The following is a 20412-nucleotide window of genomic DNA, read 5'->3' on the forward strand; positions in this document are numbered from 1 at the left end:
TCCCAAAGGGTGCCCTCCTCCATGCCCATCACCCACCCTCCCCTCCCTCCCACCCCCCATCAATCCTCACCTGAGAACCATTTCTAAATGGGTTCTAAGAGATGCATACAGGGAACTTCTGTCTTCACAGACTAGGAATAAGACAATTACATAGAAAGCCAAGCAATACCAAGCCTGATTACACAATATGTTGCAAAACAGCGTTGGAAGGGTTAACAAATCACCCACAACATAGTAGGCAGGCATTATAAATAAGGGAAGAGCCACCTTAAATATTTTCTGTGGTGAAAGCAATGCTAAAGATAAAATGTGCTGAAGGGGTGGAGATTGATTCCAAGGAAAGTTCTTGGAAGTCTGAACTGGCTATGGAAGGATGGACAGAGCATAAGAGATTGCAAACAGGGGTTGTAGCAGCCTGACTAAAGGCCAGATGGGAGAGATTTAGAAACTGTTCAGAATAATGAGTAGGGTGCATGAAGGCTGAGGCTGAAGGGCAGGGGAGAACTGCAGAGGAAAAGGCAGAAAGGAAGGACTGGGGTCAAATGAATAGCCTTGAATATCAGGTTTATCGCATCTTTTCTGTAGAAGTGGAGGATGAATAGAATATTTGAGGAAAGCAATAGTCTTGGGATTTGGGGAAGTTATTGTGAAGGGAAAGAATGGAGGTCCAAGTGTCCAGAGACAGGTAGGGTGTTGGAAAAAGTTCAAGTGAAAGAGAACAGTAGAGTGCTGACAGCAGACAGATTAGGAAACCAAGAAATATTTCAAAGGGATACTCAACAGGATTTAATTAGGGCAATAAAAAGAGGGAAAGTCAAATCTACTTTGTGGTTTTGGGATCTAATGCCCTTCCCCCTTGAATCTGAAGCCGGCCTTAATGATACACTGTAACCAGTGCACTTTAGAGGACGTGATACTACATAACCTCTGGGGCTAGATGAGAAAGAAGAAACCACGCTGCCTCTGCCTTGTTTGGTGGAATACCTGTTCTCAACCACCTGTATGTTACAGACCGAGCTGAACCTAGTCTTTGAAGTTGTCCCAGCCTAGGCATACAGGTGTCAGATGATTCCTGTCTGGATGAACTGTAACAGCAATAGACACATGGAAGGATAGATTGTAAGGGAACAGTGTTTGACCTAATATGATGCTCTTTAGCATGCAGAAGTTTTTCTCTCATTGAACATTCAGTTGAATATGTGGGTAAGCAGAGTTTAGTGATGGATATAAAATAGTGGTTAGAAATTTGCTCCAAAGCATTTACACACCATTCCTCAAATTTCCACCCCTTATGACCACTAATATGCATGTTTAAGACACCAGCAGTTAGGTGTTCTGGCCATTTGGAGGTACACCCTGGGCCTCTAGGAGACTCAGAATAGACATCAATATGGATTTAAAACAGAAATTCATTTTGAGGAACAGCAGAATGATCTATTTTCCAATAGTTATGCAATTCTGTCTTTTCTCCCATATTCTCATCTGTAAGAGGAATACACACTTATTGAAGAGTATGAAGAACTGATGCCCTGAAATTTTGAAATTTCATCTTAGTCGAATGCCCAGACCCCAACAGCCCTAAACACAACTAAACAGACTAGCAGATCTTTATAAGGCAATTTTTATCGTACAAGGTAAACTGAGGTTTATTTGAACATTTGTTCCTATATGCCTGTATATTTTTTTCATTGAATCAGCTTTATTGAAGTATAAATCATATACACAATAAAAGTCCATGTTTTTCAGTGCCCCAGTCAATAAGTTTTGATAAATGTAAACAGTCTGGTAACCACTGCCACCATCAATAGATAGACCATTTCCATCCCCTCAAAATACTCCTTGGTTCCCTTCCACAATCAATTCCCCAGCTCTAGCCCCAGCAACTACTGATGTGCTTTCCCTTGTTCAAATTTTGGCTTTTCTCGGTTTTCACATACTGTAGTCATACAGTGAGTCTTCTTCTGTGTCTGGCTTCTTTCCCTTGGCACAATGCTCTTCTGCTATTCACCAGAGTGGTTGTTCGTTTTCACTGATGAGTAGTATTTTCACATACTGGTAAATCATCCTTTGTTTATCCAGTCATCTGCTGATGGGTATCGGTGTTGTTTCTAAGTTTGGGCTATTGCGAAAAAAGCTGCTATGGAAATCTGAATGCAAAACTTCTATTTTTCTTGGGTAAAATACCTAGGGCTGAGGAATGATGGCTTTAGTGCTAAAAAATATTTATCTTCCCTATAGCAATTACCCCTAAAAAAATGAAAAATAGAAACATCTCTTAGTCATATTTCATAAAATTTATCAGCAGATCTGTTGTAAGATAGTTGAAGAGTCCATACATTTCCCAGCCCTAAAGAGTCACATACACAATCACATACATTTAACATATTCCAAGATAATGCTTAATAATATGAAGATACTATTCCTTACAAACTTCAACATATTATGAGTAAAATAAAATACACTCACATTATTATATGAACAAAGAAGACACACTATTCTATTGTGATTTACTACACAATCTCTAATTTAAAAAGAGGGCAACTTTAACTAGTCCATCTTACAAAGAAATATATTTATAAAATGCCTACATGCTTTTCACACTAGTTATGTTGACTTTAATTAAGGAAGGAAAGTATTTCTCATTTCCCAAATGAGAAACATTTCCTAACTCAAACATGCCCAGGATTGTTCTTAATCTAAATTTGCATATAGAAATGTCTGGAATAGAAAATTTTAAATATCAGACTCCAGGGTTATAAGCTTTCACATTCAAAAGTGCAGAGAATCCAACATTAACAAATTATAGCTCTACAAAAATCAGAATTACATCTCAGATGTCCCTTATTTAAATAACAGTGATGTCACTTTAGAGTTAACAACTACAGGGAATTATTGAATTGTAACACATGCGGATATTTAGGAAATTTCAAGTGTTCCTAAATGTCATTATAAAAATGAACATTTTACAATATTATTATCTCTAGAGAAAAATATATAAAGGTTACGATCAACGAAACTTCTGTCATGACAAAGTAAATGTTTTACCTTCATTTCAAATTGCTTTCTGAAATTGTTATGAAGTTGCAACCTCACTGAATTAATGAAAATAAAATTTATCCCACCACAGATTTTCGGTGGCAGAAGCTAAAACTTTAAAAAATAGATAAAACAAAAAGAGCATGAAAAGTTTCCTGACGCAAGTTATATTTAGATTCCCTTAACTCAACACTTGGAAACTCAATTTTGTATTTTGTAAACTAGTCATATAAAATGATTCGGAAAGTATAAATGAGGTTTTTATCAACCAATTGACTCTGACAAGCTGCCATATCACCACCTGTCACTGGCAGCATCCTATGGAAACTTGTAGTACTTAAAACACACTCCGCGTCTGCCAAGGAAGCAGACTGCAGAGTGGAGAAGACTGGAGCTTAACACACAGGTTATTCACTGCCACACAGTGGCAACGCTGTGGGCTGGTGGAATGGGGCACTCATTCTGTGTCCCCCAAGCCCCGGGCAGGCCACTCCACCTGCATTAATGCACCCAGTCTCTCGGATGGCGCAGAACTTCCAGAATTTCCGCTTCTTTGGAGTTCTCTGGGGGTGAATGCATGTACTCCCATCTATACAGGTCCAAAACAAAAGCAAAACATGCAATAATAATAAAAATAATAATAAACAACACACATACCTCTTTACTTAAAATAAATGAAAATTAAAATTCTAAGAGTAAAAAATTTCTTGTATCTCCTTGTCTCCAATGTACTTAATATGCCTTTTACCCACTAGGCTTTTAAAAAATATTTGCTGCTAAAGAAATAAAATATTTTAATAATTCCTGAGCATCCTTTGGCTAATATTAATATCTCAGAGCTAAAATACACTTTTACTAGAAACCAGGTTTCACAAAATGTAGAACCACAGAGGATCCACAGGCAAACTTTTTTTAGCTTGGCATTTATGCATTTATTTTAATGTGTTACTTTCTATTTACAGCAATATTATCGGTTTGCCTTTTTAAACAAATTCTCTCTCAGAAAAAATAAGAGTATAAAATGTAAGTGAATACCTCAGATAATATACAAATATAGTCAAAATGGTTAAGCTGTAGTATGAAGTCTGGCAAAACCTCGTTTAGACCAGGGGTTAGCAAACCTTTCCTACAAAGGGTCACATTAATAAATACTCTATTTTTACTTTTTTTATTAAAAAACTTTCTTTTAATGTTTATTTATTTTTGAGAGAGAGAGAGAGACAGAGTGCGAGCAGGGGAGGGCAGAGGGAGAGGGAGACACTGGATCCGAAGCAGGCTCCATTCTCTGAGCTGTCAGCACAGAGCCCGATGTGGGGCTTGAACTCACAAATTGCAAGATCATCACCTGAGCTGAAGTTGGATGCTTAACTGACTGAGCCACCCAGGTGTCCCATATAAATACTTTAATTTAGGCTTTGTGGGGCCACATACAATAAAAAAAAGAATACAACATTCTTTTTTGTTTTTAATAATCCTTTAAAAATGTAAAATTCATTCTTAGCTCAAGGGCTGTACAAAAACACATCACAGGCGGACTTGGATTCATCTTGCAGCCTCAAGTTTGCACGCACTTGGTATAGACTAGAAGAAGCTAAAAGTGACCTGTCATGTGAACTATGCAAATGAGCAAGGGATTGATTTATAATCCACCCATATCTGCAGCTTACAATGTACCTTATAATCAGGGGCCAGCAGTAATCAGGAGGACTACCTGAAGCCCTTAACTTATCTCTAGTTTTGGGGCACCTGGGCAGTTCAGTTGGTTCAGCTCCTGACTCTTGATTTTGGCTCAGGTCATGATCTCACCGTTCATGAGTTCAAGCCCCACGTCAGGCTCCACACTGACAGTGTAGAGCCTGTTTGAGATTCTCTCTGCCCCGCCCCTACTCATGCACATGCATGCATAGGCTCTCTCAAAAATAAGTTAAAAAAAAAAAAAAAGAACTTATCTCTACATCTTATTCACATCTCACCTCTAGGGTGTCAGGAATACCTAACAGTGACATATATGAGCTTTTGCTACAGACATGAGATCCCAAGAACAACAGTTTTACAAGGACAGAGACAATGCCATTTTGAAGACAGTGACAACTATATGGGCTACTAATCTCACCAGGCTAGATCTGGATGGCAGAATGAGGCAAGGCAGACCTTTAGTGCCATCCAGCAGTCCATTCTTTTTTTTTTTTTTTTTTTTTTTAATGTTTATTTATTTTTGAGACAGAGAGAGAGAGCATGAATGGGGGAGGGTCAGAGAGAGAGGGAGGCACAGAGTCTAAAGCAGGCTCCAGGCTCTGAGCTGTCAGCACAGAGCCCGACGCGGGGCTCAAACTCACAGACCAAGAGATCACGACCTGAGCCAAAGTCGGCAGTCCATTCTTATTTGGACATCTACCCTCAAGGAGAAATGAAGATTCTAGTGCTTATAAAACAAGCAATGGTAATTTTTTTTTAATCTTTTCTATTTAGTCTGGACACACATCATTCTCACTTTCTTATACACAAAAAGTCAATTGTAGATCTTTATTAACCTAATAGCACCAACAGAAATTTCTTTCTTTCTTTCTTTCTTTCTTTCTTTCTTTCTTTCTTTCTTTCTTTCTTTCTTTTCTTTCTTTCTCTTTTTCTTTCTTCTTTCTTTCTTTCTTTCTTTCTTTCTTTCTTTCTTTCTTTCTTTATCTGTCTTTAAAATCCCCCTCCCCCCCATTTTCAAGTAACCTTTCTGGAAGCTCACCACAGCATCATGTAAAGCACAGACAGAACGTGGAGCATGTGCAACAATCCCTCATACTTTCACACATGTTTGATATTTCATAGTGGAGAGTAAGACTTCCTCACAGGTGTAAAAATTACTAACAAAATTAAGTTGAAAAACCTGACATACGCTAACAAATTTGCTTCGCCCACAGCTCTTCTTAGAAAATCACTGAGTGGGCAAGGTCATTCTGGGCCCCTACACACCATCATCCACCCTATCTTCTTATTCCCTCTATACTTTCTCACCCCTCCCCCACAGAGCCATATCATTCATCCTGCCATTCATTCGTTAAAAAAAAAAATAATTTTCCAGGGTGCCTGCATGGCTCAGTCAGTTAAGTGTCCAACTCTTGATCTCGGCTCAAAACATGAACTTATGGTTCGTGAGATTGAGCCCCATGTCGGGCTCTGCACTAGCAGCACAGAGCCTGCTTGGGATTCTCTCTTCCCTTTCTCTTTCTGCTACTCCCCAGCTCACTCGCTCTCTCTCTCTCAAAATACATAAACAAACATGAAAAAAAAATTTAATAAAATTAATTTTCCTTAATTATTTGACTGTGATTTTATTATAAAATCAGCAATATCAAAACCATTGAAGTCGTTAGGTAAGACACTGGAGTGTTCATATTTTCACATTTTGTACGGGTTAGCAGATTGGGAGTGGAGGAATAATTACTATAATGAGTTATTCTTACCGAGCAGTTAGAGGTAAAGACATCAAGATGCTTTCAATCCTGGATCCTGGAGTGAAGAGGCCAAACTTTGTACCTCGATCATACACAAGGTTAAATTCTACATACCTGACGTAAAGACAACAAATAACATTAAGGGCCAGTTGAGTAAAATCTTTCTTGGCCCATAACAAGTACCTCAAGGGCTTGGGGCGGGGAGGGGCCTCTTCCTGCCCATTGCCCCTCTCCCTCCCAATCAGCTGAACTGGCACAGGGAACACCAATCTACAGTCAGTTCGGTCTTGCCCATCTGGACAGGCATAAATAAAAGGGTATCCTACCCAACAAACAACAGGATATAGATTCGGCCCCAACATGGCACAGTTACAAAACAAGAAGATTATGTTTTCCAATAAGAAAACAGAATGGACACAAAAATGAGAACTTCAAGGCAAAAAAACAAGAAAAAGAAACGACATCCTGTATTAGGACAGAACAGCTCTTTCTGGTATTCCCCCATGAACTGAGATGTTTCAGAAGACCTCATTTCACTACCTAACTTCCATTTACTAAGATAGTGCAAAACGTTCGTAATTGAAAGGCCAGGCACAGCTAACAGCAGTCTATTAATAATTACTAATATATCCTAGATATTCCCTTTTCTTAAAGTAGTTGATAGCACTGAAACGCAGTCATATAATCCAGTCTTCCTGCAGATTAATGGCAATCAAAATAAAAAGCATTGGTTGGGTTGCAGGGCTAAATTTTATGTTTCTAAGAAGACCATCCTTAGCATCAACTGAAATTTGGTTTGGTAAATTTGTTTTCCACTAACTGCCACATGGTGTCAGATCTAAACTCTGTCTAGCTGAAAAAATCTGTGATTGGCTTTAACATCATGGGATCTCTTGTAAAAGGTCATTTAAACTCCAAAGATAATTTTTACTACTCCTAAGAATTTAGAACGATCCATAAAGCTGAAAATTCAGTGAATAGACACCCTTTCAGATCATTTCTCAACTCATTCAGAAACTACTTTCTTGGTCTAAACTTCCCTCAGGGGGCACCTGGGTGGCTCAGTCGGTTAAGCGTCTGACTTCGGCTCAGGTCATGATCTCATGGCACATGAGTTCAAGCCCCGTGTTGGGCTCTGTGCTGACAGCTCAGAGCCTGAAGCCTGCTCATTTGTTCACCCACTGGTTAGTCTTTAATCACACCTGGAGGAAGATATTCTCTAGAATTCCACAGTACATCAATTTTTAGAAAACACCCTTCTGTGTGCAAACTTGCCAAAGGCCTTGAAAAAATTTAAATATATCCATGAATCCCTTTTTAGTCCTCAGCATTCATTTATCATGGATTGAATTTTATGCATTAATAACTATTTAACACCTTCTTATAAGCCTGTTTCAAAAGATAATGTAAGTGAAACTTCTTAATTTCTTCCTCGCTAAGAGCACGGAAAAGAATTTGTCTCTCAGCCACCTTTTTCACCCCAATGCTGACTTTCTAAAACATGGTATTTAAGGGATGGCTGGGATTCTCTAGTTTGTACTAATGTCTCTTTCAAAGACTCCTGTATGGAACTCCCTATATGAATTTGTTGTAAGGATCCTTGAACTGCTTTCCTTTTTTGGGTGAAGGATGCCCCTTTCCTGACATTAGGCTGACTCCTATAAGGTTTCACTTAGTTCTGATCTTTCTTTTTTTTTTAATTTTTTTTTTAACGTTTATTTTTGAGACAGAGGGAGACAGAGCATGAACAGGGGAGGGTCAGAGAGAGGGAGACACAGAATCTGAAACGGGCTCCAGGCTCTGAGCTGTCAGCACAGAGCCCGATGCGGGGCTCGAACTCACGGACCGCGAGATCATGACCTGAGCCGAAGTCGGCCGCTTAACCGACTGAGCCACCCAGGCGCCCCAGTTCTGATCTTTCTGATCCTTCCCATACATTTATCCTCTCTGAAGTGCCTGTAAACCATGAATGAACTTTAGCCATTCCCTTCAATTTAACAGATGCCTAAATTTTATCTTGTTTCCCTTCCCTAAAATACAGCAAAACAACAGTAAGTTAAAGATCTTTTGTTTCCTGGGCACCTAGCTGGCTCAGTCGGAAGAGCATGTGACTGTTGACCTTGGGGTTGAGAGTTTGAGTCCCATGTTGGGTGTAGAGATTAATACATACATACATAAATTTTTTTTAAAAAAATTCTAATAAAAAAAAAAGATCTTTAGTTTCTGCTCTCCTGTGAAAAAGAAGACTGCAAGAGTGAAGTTCAAGGTCTGGGGAGAGAATAGTAGAAGTAGGTAAGAGACTAAAGGAAATTCCCAAGTAAGGGACTCAAGTCGAAAAGGAAGCAGCCTGACCACAGCAAGGGAAACTCCTACTTGGAGGGGAAGGAAAGGAGCGAGGTATAACGTGTGAAGGATGCAGATAGGGCTGTGAGTGCAGTGTGTAAAAAGGGGAAGACAATGCTGACAACCGTAGTCAGGACCTGTGGTTATCTGAAGGCTCAGAGTTTACTGCCATCTTAAGGCCCAGAGATACAGGGGGTAGGAGGTTCTCAGTGAGAAACGCTCCCATGTCGCATCACAGAAAATTCATCTAACACCCCACACTTATACGTAACTCAAAAAATACCTGATGTGCAAGGATTCACACAAATGGAATTTTCAAAATGTCTTGTCATTACATAATGAAAAAGCAGAAAACAAAAGAACGCAAAACATTGTTCCTATGTCTAAGAAGTTTTAAGGCTTCACCTCATTAGTATTCACAAAATCTGCCAGCTTTGCACATCAAATCCTGGGCAAAACTAGAATATTGTACTTTCCAGAGGGTTTTTTGCAAATTTTCATTGGCTATTTAATGTATAATCAACAGTGCTATGTTGGTTTCAGGTATACAATATAGTGATTTAACGATTCTATACATTACTCAGTGCTCACCACCACAAGTGTGCTCTTAATCCCCTTCCCCTATTTCAGCCATGCCCCCATCACCTCCCTTACAGTAACCCCTAGTTCGTTCTCCGTATGTGTTTTTCTTGTTTGTTTCTTTTTGACTTTGTTCGTTTGTTTTGTTTCTTAAATTGTACATGTTATTCAGCCATAAAAAAAGAACGTGTCTTGCCACATGCAACCACATGGATGGAGCTGGTGGGTATCATACTCAATGAGTTAAGTCGGTCAGAGAAGGACAAATACCATATGATTTCACTCAAACGTGGAATTTAAGAAATAAAACCGCATGGAGTTTTAAATCATCCTCTTAGGTATACCTTCCCCCACTAAACCATGAGCTTCTTTTCACAGATGCATGTTATACTCACCACTGTAGCCGGGACAGTGCCTAGCCATAAGGGTTGCATAATAAATATCAAGGAAATGAAAAAAGGAAGGAATAGTAAAAGTATTATTTGAGAAATCATGGGACCAAAGAAAGAGTCCCAAAACAGATGCACTAAGAAACTTCTAACAAGAAAACTTAATCAACTTCCATTTTCCCAAATTTCTAAATTAAAGGACCAGATAACACAGGCGACCATAAGAAAGAATAAACACAGATATTTCTCTTTAAACTTGAAACATTATTTAAGTTGACCTCTTCAGGGACTAACTTTACCTCCTCAAATACTGAAAGTTTTATTTGCCTGAGACAGAATTGACATGAAGGAGAAAATCCATGTTACAGCCATGGACCAGTACTACAAATGAAATTAAGACAGCAGTGAGAAATTGATGTGAGCTCGCAGGGTGGATCATTGGAGCTGATCTGCAAATATACCTCGGGTGAAGATGACCTCAATGTGGTCACCCAACTGGGCTCTAAGCTCAATGCACAGAACAGGGTGGCTGAGGTTGAGTATCTAGTAAGAAATCCAAACCTGCTTCAACTACTTAACTTCCTTTGTGTATGGGAAAGACTACCAGTTTTGAGGTCACGGTGACCTGCTTCTACATCTGGGATCTTTTATTTACTAGTTGTAATCCTGGGCAAGAGACTTACTTTTCGGGGAGGAAGTTTTACCACCTGTAAAATGATGATAATTACACCAATCTCACAGGTTTGTAAAGAAAACTAGATGCAATCTGTCTAACACTGGCTGGCACACAGTAAGGACTCCATCATTAATAAGTATTACCATTAAGTGTAAATAATTTCTGAAATGGTTATTTCCATTATAACAACTTCCATGAAACCTTAAAATGGATGGAAAAGTGTGGGCTTCCAAATCTACAAAGCAGCAAAAACATTAAGTGATGCCCATATCTTGGCGTAAGGCTGCAAGGAACTGCTAGAAGACTAAAAGAAATCAGCTGAATTAAATTCAGCAAGTACTAATACATGGCTCCTACGAATCTCTCACATACGGACAAATGAGGTAACCTCTGCTATTTTTACAACACTATTTCAGACAACTCTTAATATTCAGTTGATATTCACCTAGTTACCAAAAGAAGTTCCAGTTAGTACTAATACAACTCTAACAAAGTACCTGCCCAAGGCAACACATCACCCTCCCTTCATTCACCCACCACAGCTGCTCCACCCTCCCCCGCCCCAAGTCTTGCAATGAGATGGTCTATTCTCCTGTCGCTCACTCGTTCGCTCACTCGTTCACTCACCGTCCTCTCCGCAGCTGCTGCCACAGCTTCTCCTGGGGGGTGAATGAGTCATCACAGTGCTTTTTCACAAGAGGAATGTATGAAGGAACCACAGCCTGGGCGCAGCTCTGCACGAAGCGAAACACTTCTTCCTTGGATGGAGAGTCAAGGTCATCAAAAAAGATGCCCCCGATGCCCCTCCGCTCCCCACGATGGACTATAAAAAAGTAATCATCACACCTGGAAGACACAGCAAGGCCATGTCAGGGATCAAAGGGGGAACAAAAGGCATGAACGTCAATGTGAGCATTTCAGCTTATCCTTGACTAATGCCAAAGCAATGTCCTTACTTTTCTGCCCAACTATGAAAATGAAACTAGGGCTTTAGACACATTTCCTGTAAGTAGCACCCATGTAGAAAATGCTTATGCTTTCATCTGCAAAGCAAGGAATGGAACACATATTTAAAGGATGTGGAACTCTAAGAACTTTAGTGAAAAAGAAACAGAGTCCAGTATTAAGAGTGTGTTTTTTATTTACTTATTTTGAGAGAGAGAAAGAGAGTGCATGTGCTCTCGAGCACGAGTGGGGGAGGGGCAGAGAGAGAGAGGGAGAGAGAGAATCTTAAGCAGGCTCCACGCTCAGCATGGAGCTGGATGCAGGGCTCGATCCCATGACCCTGGGATCACGACCTGAGCTGGAATCAAGAGTTGGATGCTTAACTAACTGAGCACTCCCAGGCGCCCCAACAGTGTATTTCTTAAAACAAGTGATGCTGCTGCCTTCAGCAGCACTGGGGCTTTTGCAAGAGGCAGGACAGGAATCCTCCACCAACACCGCCAACCAGGTCTGACTGGGTGCCAACCCTTCGGCTCTCAAGTCAGGTCCTTTATTCGCCAAAGGAAGGCACAGCAAATAATGTCTAAGGTTCCTTTCATCAATACAATGCAGAGTCTCCATAGCGGGCATGACTGAGGGAAGGGCTGGTGGAAGGAGACGTTCAGAGAACGTCTAGGGACGTATGAAAGCTTACCCCTGTGAGCCAGCACATGAAACTATCCATCTGCTCCTGAGGCTTTCCCCTCTGTGCCCACTAGAACAGCTTTCCTAAAAAGTCATTTCCTAAATGCTCAATTTGTAGAAAATAGTTTACATTGTGGAAACAACTTTTTAGATGATCTCTATAAACAGAAAAACCTGTACAAACAAAAACTAAAAGCTATTTAAAAGGTTCCATTAAAAATAGCCTTAATAGCTTAAACCAACGAAACAAAACAACAAAAAACAAAACCAGTAGCAGATGCAAATCCCTAGAACTGATGCAATGGTATAATTCACCTTGACTTGTGACTTGTTGGCTGTCCTTTACAGGCACATTTTATTAACATAGTTGAAGACCATCCTGGGCAAGGCGGTGAAGTCAGCTTTAACCAAATCACACTATTTCAAAATCACCAGAAAATTAAGAAGTTTGCTAAATACTTATACTAAAAACTTCTTTTTTAACTAGCCTGCATCCTAGATGTCTTAGTAACTAATATCACTCAGATAAAGTCATCTCAATAATGGCAATAAGAGGAAACCAAAAAAAGAGAATGTCACCCAAACCAGTCCTCTTCCTGGAAGGAGGCTGATTTGTGTGTGTGTGTGTGTGTGTGTGTGTGTGTGTGTGTGTGTGAGAGAGAGAGAGAGAGACAGAGAGAGAGAGAGAGAGAGAGAGAGAGAGAGACAGAGGGAAAAATCCCTCCATCTTACATTCATGCTTCCATAGCTGTGCAATTTTCATTGGTAGTATCAATCAAAAGGAGAATATATCTTTTCTGAGAATTTTAAAGCTGAATTCCATACCCTTACATAAATAATATCAACATCCCACAATTATTAGCTCTAAAAACAATGCAAAACAACAACAACAACAAAAACACCAAAACCTTTCCTGTTCTTCCTTTTTCAAGAATGTCAATTAGCTCTAGGCAGAGTTGAGTACTTTATTCTTATTCCAAACAATTTATGCTTATACTCCATTTCACTTCTGCCAAATATCCTGGATCTCCTCACAACTCATTTGTTTCCCTTTTCTTTACCATTAGAGTTTCCTTAACCAAAGTTTCCAATCCCAGTCTTCTTCTTGTCCAAATCTCTGGTATATCTGTATCTTTCCCTAACAGTTCTCTGACTCTTCCCATGTCTGAATATTCCCATGGCAACGAACGTTCTCATCTGGGATGAGAAGTTAAAAGCCTACCCCAGGATTAAAAAACCTCTGATTCTCAGGCATAGATCACCTTAAAATTTATATTCTAAATCATTTGGGATCAAAAAATACACTGCTACCCAATTATTCAAATATTCCTAAATAAACAAAATAAAACCACTTCAAACTAGCATTCTACTTCTGGTGCCAAAAAAAACCCAGATCAATCTTCATAAGCTGAAAAACATATTCAGTGACATAATATTGCCTTCAGGATCTACAGGAGGAAGCAACAGAATATATTTTAGGTGTTATGACATCTTTACCTACCATTTTTTAAATTTAGGGTAGAGATCAGGACCATGCTGGTCACAAGCCTCCTTTAGAGTTCTGTGGAAATGGACAGCATCTTCTTGGTTCAAGTATGTTGGAGTGAGGTCACATCCACCACCAAACCACCACAGCTTGTTACCTACAAAATCGAGACGTGTGATTTTCATGCAGACTTCGGACTTTGAGATGTAGCACACTACTCACTGTATTAGCAAACTTAATTTATCAGCTTAGCTTAACATGAAGTGGGTGACAATCAAAAAATATTTAGGGGCATCTGGGTGGCTCAGTAGGTTAAGCATCCAACTTTGGCTCAGGTCATGATCTCATGGTTCATGGGTTCAAGCCCCGCATCGGACTCTGTGCTGACAGCTCAGAGCCTGGAGCCTGCATCTCCCTCCTTCTGTCCCTCTCCTGCTCATGCTCTGTCTCTCTCTCTCAAACATAAATAAACATTTATATATATATATATATATATATATATATATATATAAAATATAAATTTATATAACATTTATATATATATAAATGTTATATAAATTTATATATATATGTGTATTTATATATATATATGTGTATGTGTGTGTATATATATATATATAATTCAACTAAATTTAGCTCTGAATGGCCAGTAAAGCCTAGGCAGGAAAGAAAAGGTAAAAGAAGTATGAAATCAAAAAGTGACAGAGTAGATCCAGGCAGGAAAATGATATGCATGGCAGAGAATGATGAAACACCACATGGGTGGACCAGGAAGTAGATCTCAACTCTGGCTGCACATCAGAATCACACGAGGAGCATAAAATGCCTCTGCTGGGTCACAATTAAAAAAGAAACAAGCAAACAAAAAACAAACAACAAGCAAATCTCTGGCCCAGGTATCTGCAGTTTATAAAAGTTCCCCAGGAGATTCTGATGTTCCCTGTATTAAAAACCACTGCCCGTCCCACCTTAAGCCCAGAAAGGGCAAAAACACTTACAGAGGGACACAACTTACCATTTGAGAATAACTATTACATGTGTTTAGTTGGGTCTATAGGCTGTCAGTACCAGTTACCAACTTCTAACATTAAAAGGTTGAACCAAACTAAATGTCTTCAAAATGAAAGTTAAATACATCGACTTTAAATACCACCACCTCCAGAGAGACCACCAGCCATAGAGTGGCACTGCACAGACCCTCCACAGGGTGGTAACAGGAGGTCTGGCTAATTTGGAGACACGGGCTGAACTACACGTCCTTAATGAGGCATGATCAACTCCACCCTATCTTAAACCCACTGATAACACGCTGGTGACTAGCAGAGCAATACACTTGGAAGATATTTTCACATAAGCAAGTTCTCCATTTTGACTTAACCTTATACGTGAGGTTTTCCTTTGGATTTTCTTTCCTGTGCAAAGAACCCTGTGTGCACTTTGAAGCTGAGATTCATTAAATCATTCCTTCTGCGTTGGAGGAAATATGGGGAAGTTCAGAGCCCAGCCAATGCTATTTCCACTTTTCACCTCTCATGCACAATCCATTGCACCTGCCAAGGAATAAGGCTTAATACACCTCCTGAAAACCTCGTTAAGATTTATATATTCTTTCTCACATTCTTAAATTATGCCCCCTGGCTTTTTTTAAAATTCATATTTGCACAATAATATTTTGCAAGCTCCAGGGATGCTTACCATCAGCTTCTTCTACTTCAAAGTATCTGTAGTTGAAATGGATAGTAGGAGCATGAGGATTCTTGGGGTGGATAACAGAGCTCACGCCCATAGCAGAAAACGGCAATTTACCTGGAAAGCAAAACATGTGGTGAGCTCCACTTAATCATCGGGCTTAAATCACTCCAACTTGGTTTCGGGACCAATTTTCAAAAGCTCCTTTTTGTCTCTTAAAATACAATTTTTAAAAAGTAAATGTGAACATGCTTCTTTGGCATGTGCACCCTAAAGTTTTTTTTTTTTTTCCACAGAAGCAATATTTATTGTACAAATAGAACTCATGGGGAATAAAGGTTTGCAGGGACTTTTAAAGGCTGTCGAGACTGCCTGATTTACCATCTTTCGTCTTCAGAATTTTCCCTCTGCTTCTCATTTGTTTCGCTGCTTCCTCAGAAAGATTTCCATGAACAACAGAAACGCTCACCCCAGCCTTTTCAAAAACATGCCCATCTTGAAGTACGCAGCTGATGCCACCACCTCCTGTTTATAGAAATACAAAATGAGGAGAGAAGGTAAGGGTGTATGCAAAATCGAAAACAACCCTTGCATGAAGGTGGTGGGATTGGGAGTGACTTTCCTCCTCTACTGTCCAAATCTTCTAGACCATCAGGATATTTAGCATTTTAAACTACGATAAAATTAGATAACTAGCGTAGCTTGATGACACTGCGACTGCCTAGTGGGCAAATATTTTATCTTTCCCACAGCACTAAACTGAGTATTTCTTCTACATCTAAAATAAATCACTGGACGGGCGCCTGGGTGGCTCAGTCAGTTAAGCATCCGACTTGATTTCTGCTCAGGTCATGATCTCAAGGTTTGTGAGATGGAGCCCCCACCCAAAGGGCTCCGTGCTAATAGCTCAGAACCTGCTTGGGACTCTCTCACTCCCTTTCTATCTGCTCCTCCCCTGGACAAGTTTGCTGGCTCAAAATAAATAAATAAACTTTAAAAATAAAATAAATCACTGGAATATTTTCCCTTCAAATACTACTGTCCACAATGGCATCCATTGGTTATGATACATGAGAGAAGTCCACAGTTAAAAACAGGTATGGGTATGTTTGAGGAATGTTCTGCTATTACCAAGTTTAAGAGCTCTGTATTAATTGTTTTTTCTGTGTGCTGTGTACCATTTAATTTTGTTTATAGGCACTTAAAAAACAGTAGACATTTGAACTCTTCAGGGATTTGGGACTTTAAACTGAATAAGATACACATTAATATTTAGGTAGATGAGATTTACTACTAATAGGTTTTTTTTCTTAAGACCCTAGAGTTACCACAAAGGCAACTGTTCATAGAGGTACTTGTTTGTCTTTATTTCTAAGAATTTTTAGAGCTGGATGGGACATAAGACTATCCAGTGCAACCCCTGTACATTTCAAGTGAGAAAATGAGGCCCAGAAAGACAAAACACTTTATCCAACATCACACAGCTGGCAAGTGGTCCAATTTGTTTTAGTGCTTTCTATGCATCAGACAATATTTTAAGCACTTCATATATCATCATCCCTACAATCCCCTCATATAGTATCTAATCTCATTTCAGAGAAGAGGACACAGAGGCACATCAAAAATTAAGTAACTTCTGAAGGCCACGCAGTTACTCTAGTACTTGTAGTTGGGTCCTTGTTCAATGGTCTTCACTTGAAAACATTGTAAGATAGATAACACTACAAAAGATCAGATTTAACCTCAATAGAGATGAGGCAGCATCACAGCTCAAAAGCTGCTGAGGAGAAGGATGCTGTAGTATTCCTAGCTAAGAAGCCAGGAATTCTTCAAGTTTATGACCAAGATGTGGGCTTTCCCTACATAGGCAATAACAAGGTCATAAATACATGATTCTATAAAAACTGGATTTTTCTTTACTGAAGTACAATCGACACATAACATTATATTAGTTTCGGGTGTACAACACAATGATTCGATATTTGTATACATTGCAAAATAAGTCTAGTTACCATCCAACACCACAGAGAGTTACAAATTTTTTTTTTTCTCATGTTGAGAATTTTCAAGATCTACTCTCTCAGCAATATATGCAATACGATATTTTTGGCTGTAGTCACCATGCTGTACATTACATACTTATGACTTATTTATTTTATAACTGGAAGTTTGTACCTTCACCCATTTTGCCCATTCTCCTCACCCCCCTCCTATCTGGTAACTACTAATCTGAAGAACTGGGTTTTGCCACTGGAAGGGAAGATTGTCCTAGCAGGAAGTCTGAGGGGTGCTTTTGGTAGAACTACTGACAAGCCAAATATTTCTTGTGCAACTTGGGAAAAAGACATAAGGACACAATGACAGCCTCAGTTGGAGGAGTCTGGCCAACACTTAACAAATAGGAGGCAAGTTAATCTTTCCATCTCTAAAGAAGGAGGAGAAGGGGGAAATGCACCCAGAGAAGCGGATGAAATGTGAGGAAAATCGATGCTCAATTACAAATATGGACACCCAAGCCTGTTGGCTGAAAATAACCCTAAAACTATTACGAAAAGCACCATTAAAAAAATCGCATAGACTTTGAAACGTCCAGGATTAGAGTAACAGATCTGCATCTAGAGGTCTGCAAACAGAAGCCTGATGACCCTTACAGTCTCAATCTTCCTGAAGGTGTCCCTTCTAACCTAGCAGCCGCTCTCTAGGTACCCCTTTCCTACTCCCAGCCCCTATTCTCCGTCATCTGCTGCCAGCAACCTAAATCTCGATCTCTAACCACCCCCCCCCCCCCCACCCGCCCCCGTCTCCACCTCCCGCTAGGCTCTGGCCTCCTCACCTTCCTTCCTCTCCCACCGGTCCACGGAGAAGCGGGCGCCCCCGTCTACCTGTGCCAGAGCCTGGCACACCTGGGCCTGGGTCTCCAGGATCAGCAGCTCCATCTTGGTCTTCATGTCGCTCGGTCTCCCACGCAGCTCGCGCAGGTCGGTCACAGGCAAGGCCATGAAGCAGCTGCAGCGACGGGCCAGCTCGTCCTCCTCCTCAGGCTTCCCCGACGAAGAGCTCCGCGCCCCCGAGCTCTTGGGCACCATCTCCGCCCTCTGTACGTGCCCGAAGGCGGCGGCGGCCAGCCCCGCCAGCCCGGCCAGCCCCGCCAGCGCCGTGGTCAGCCCGGTCCCCAACCGGGAGGCTCCTCCCGCGGTCCGGCCGTGCCCCAGCCCGCGGCACTGCTCGGTGCCAGCGGAGCCCGGGGGCCGGCAGATGCGTCCCGCGGAGCAGCGCCCCGGCCAGGCGCACAGCGCTCCGCGGCCGCCCCGCGCAGCTTGCCAGCAGGAGCCCGCGCTCAGCCTGCCCAGGTGCAAGGCCATACTGCCGCGCTGTCACCTCTAGCAATGCCCACGTCCCGGAGATCGGTCCCTGAGCTTCTGGATGTCCCAAGCTGGGGAGCAGCTCTGGGAGTGGAAACCTTGGCGGAGAAGAGCTACTACCGGGTCGGCACTCCGGCAGCGGGCGGAGGGGCGGGGGATGCTGGGAGCTGTAGTCCGGCTCCTGTCGCCGCCTGCAGGGGCGCGCCGGGGAGATAAAGAATCCAGTCCCCAGAAGGGCGGGTGCCAAGACATGGGACCTGGATGCCGAACGTGCGAGAGGGCTGTGTAAGTAATGAGATAAGAGGCTTTCTGGTCACGTACAACCTCTGGTCTGCTATCCAATCAACCACAGGGTGTAGACAAAGTACACTGAGGACGCTGAGGACCAATGGAGCAGAAAATATGGCCCGAGTCCTTCCCCATTTACATTTACAATTTACAAGTTACATTTTCAAACAGAGTTGCAAATCCTGGCTCTGAGTGTATAGGAGGCCCCTTCGTGCCCCGTTTCCAGTCCAGGAGACCTTCTAGAATTTGTAGGAGGGGCTTGGGGCGGAGCCTGAGAGACTCCTTCGGTGCCAACAGTTTTTAAAGCGAGTCCGCAAGGTAGTAAAGGGATGCTAAGAAAATCCTAGTAAAAGACTTTAGGAGAGTTCATCATTGCAGTCTTTCCAGTTCTTGATCCTGCACTAACCAGTTGATTCTTTTAGAAATAGGAAAAGCAAAGTGATCATTTTACTAAACACGAGTAAAAGTAATGCCCTGGTGTGTTTGGGTGATCAAGGAATAACATTAGACTTAAAAATACATATCACCCTACAATTGTGGCGTGCTGCCAAGTATTTCTCACCTTTTAGTACTTTAAACAACTCATGTAAGCTAGGCGGGGCAAACATTTGCCCTGCTTTCTCCCTGCTACTACCAACACACACACACACACACACACACACACACACACACACACACACACTTCAAAAAAGATGTAAGAAGCTAACATAGATTTGACAGATTTTTGTTCTTATTGTTCCTGTAACATACCACAGTTTTGTGTTGTCTGAACATGAAAGTGTTAGAAAGACTGTCATGGAATGATTTTAATTTCCAGTAGTAGATAATAATTTAAGCCACTTGTGGTGGTCTCTACAAGTTTTTAGTGGCTAGATGCAGTGATGGAACTTCATGGCTATGGGTCAGACAAGCTGTTCAAACCAGTGTATCTTATCCATCCACAATTGCATCTGGCAACTCTCAAAGTAGGACACAACATTAGCTGGGTAGGTATGCTTGACTCACTAGCAGATTCAATAAAAGGTAAAGGTTTGGATTGAGAAGTGAATAGACTACTTCGGGGGAAGAATACCATTGGATTTTAGCCATAGTGTAACATGTTGGGAGGCTGAGTTGCAGGAGGAAAGGGAAGATAAGAACTATCACTGCAGTAAGAGTTGTTTGCCTCTCCTAGATGCCTGTGATAAGGTTTGGCTGGGCCTGGGGATAGCAATTGAACCTCATTAATGGAAAGAACCTCTCCAGTGCATTTTTCTATAAGAACCCCATTCATTTTTGCTCTGATTCTGAGAATACTCATAAAGCTAGGGAAAGATAAGCAGACACAGGCCGCTTTGAACATATGCACAGTCAGATAGTCTGGTCTTGAGCCAACTGTGTACTAATTTGCAGGTTTCCATCCCTCCCCATCCTTGGCCTCTCTTTGCAAAGAGCTTGCTCTCCTTTCCTCTGGTTTCCAGAGACTTCCATACCCTTACCTTATTATGCTATG

General features: G+C 41.1%; 1 protein-coding gene across 1 annotated transcript; it reads right to left on the reverse strand.

Annotated features, from left to right (window-relative positions):
• Positions 1 to 1605: 1605 nt before the first annotated feature.
• Positions 1606 to 18772, reverse strand: CPOX (coproporphyrinogen oxidase). Its single transcript, XM_060640182.3, has 7 exons — positions 18104 to 18772; positions 15652 to 15795; positions 15277 to 15387; positions 13597 to 13738; positions 11094 to 11312; positions 6489 to 6593; positions 1606 to 3625 (listed from the first exon to the last, which is right to left on the reverse strand). Exons 1-7 carry the CDS (start codon positions 18630 to 18632, stop codon positions 3538 to 3540), a joined length of 1338 nt encoding a protein of 445 aa, XP_060496165.1. The 5' UTR covers positions 18633 to 18772; the 3' UTR covers positions 1606 to 3537.
• Between the last annotated feature and the right edge of the window lie 1640 nt (positions 18773 to 20412).

The sequence above is a fragment of the Panthera onca genome, chromosome C2, assembly GCF_046562875.1.
Source record: "Panthera onca isolate mPanOnc1 chromosome C2, mPanOnc1 haplotype 2, whole genome shotgun sequence".
Taxonomy (NCBI): domain Eukaryota; kingdom Metazoa; phylum Chordata; class Mammalia; order Carnivora; family Felidae; genus Panthera; species Panthera onca.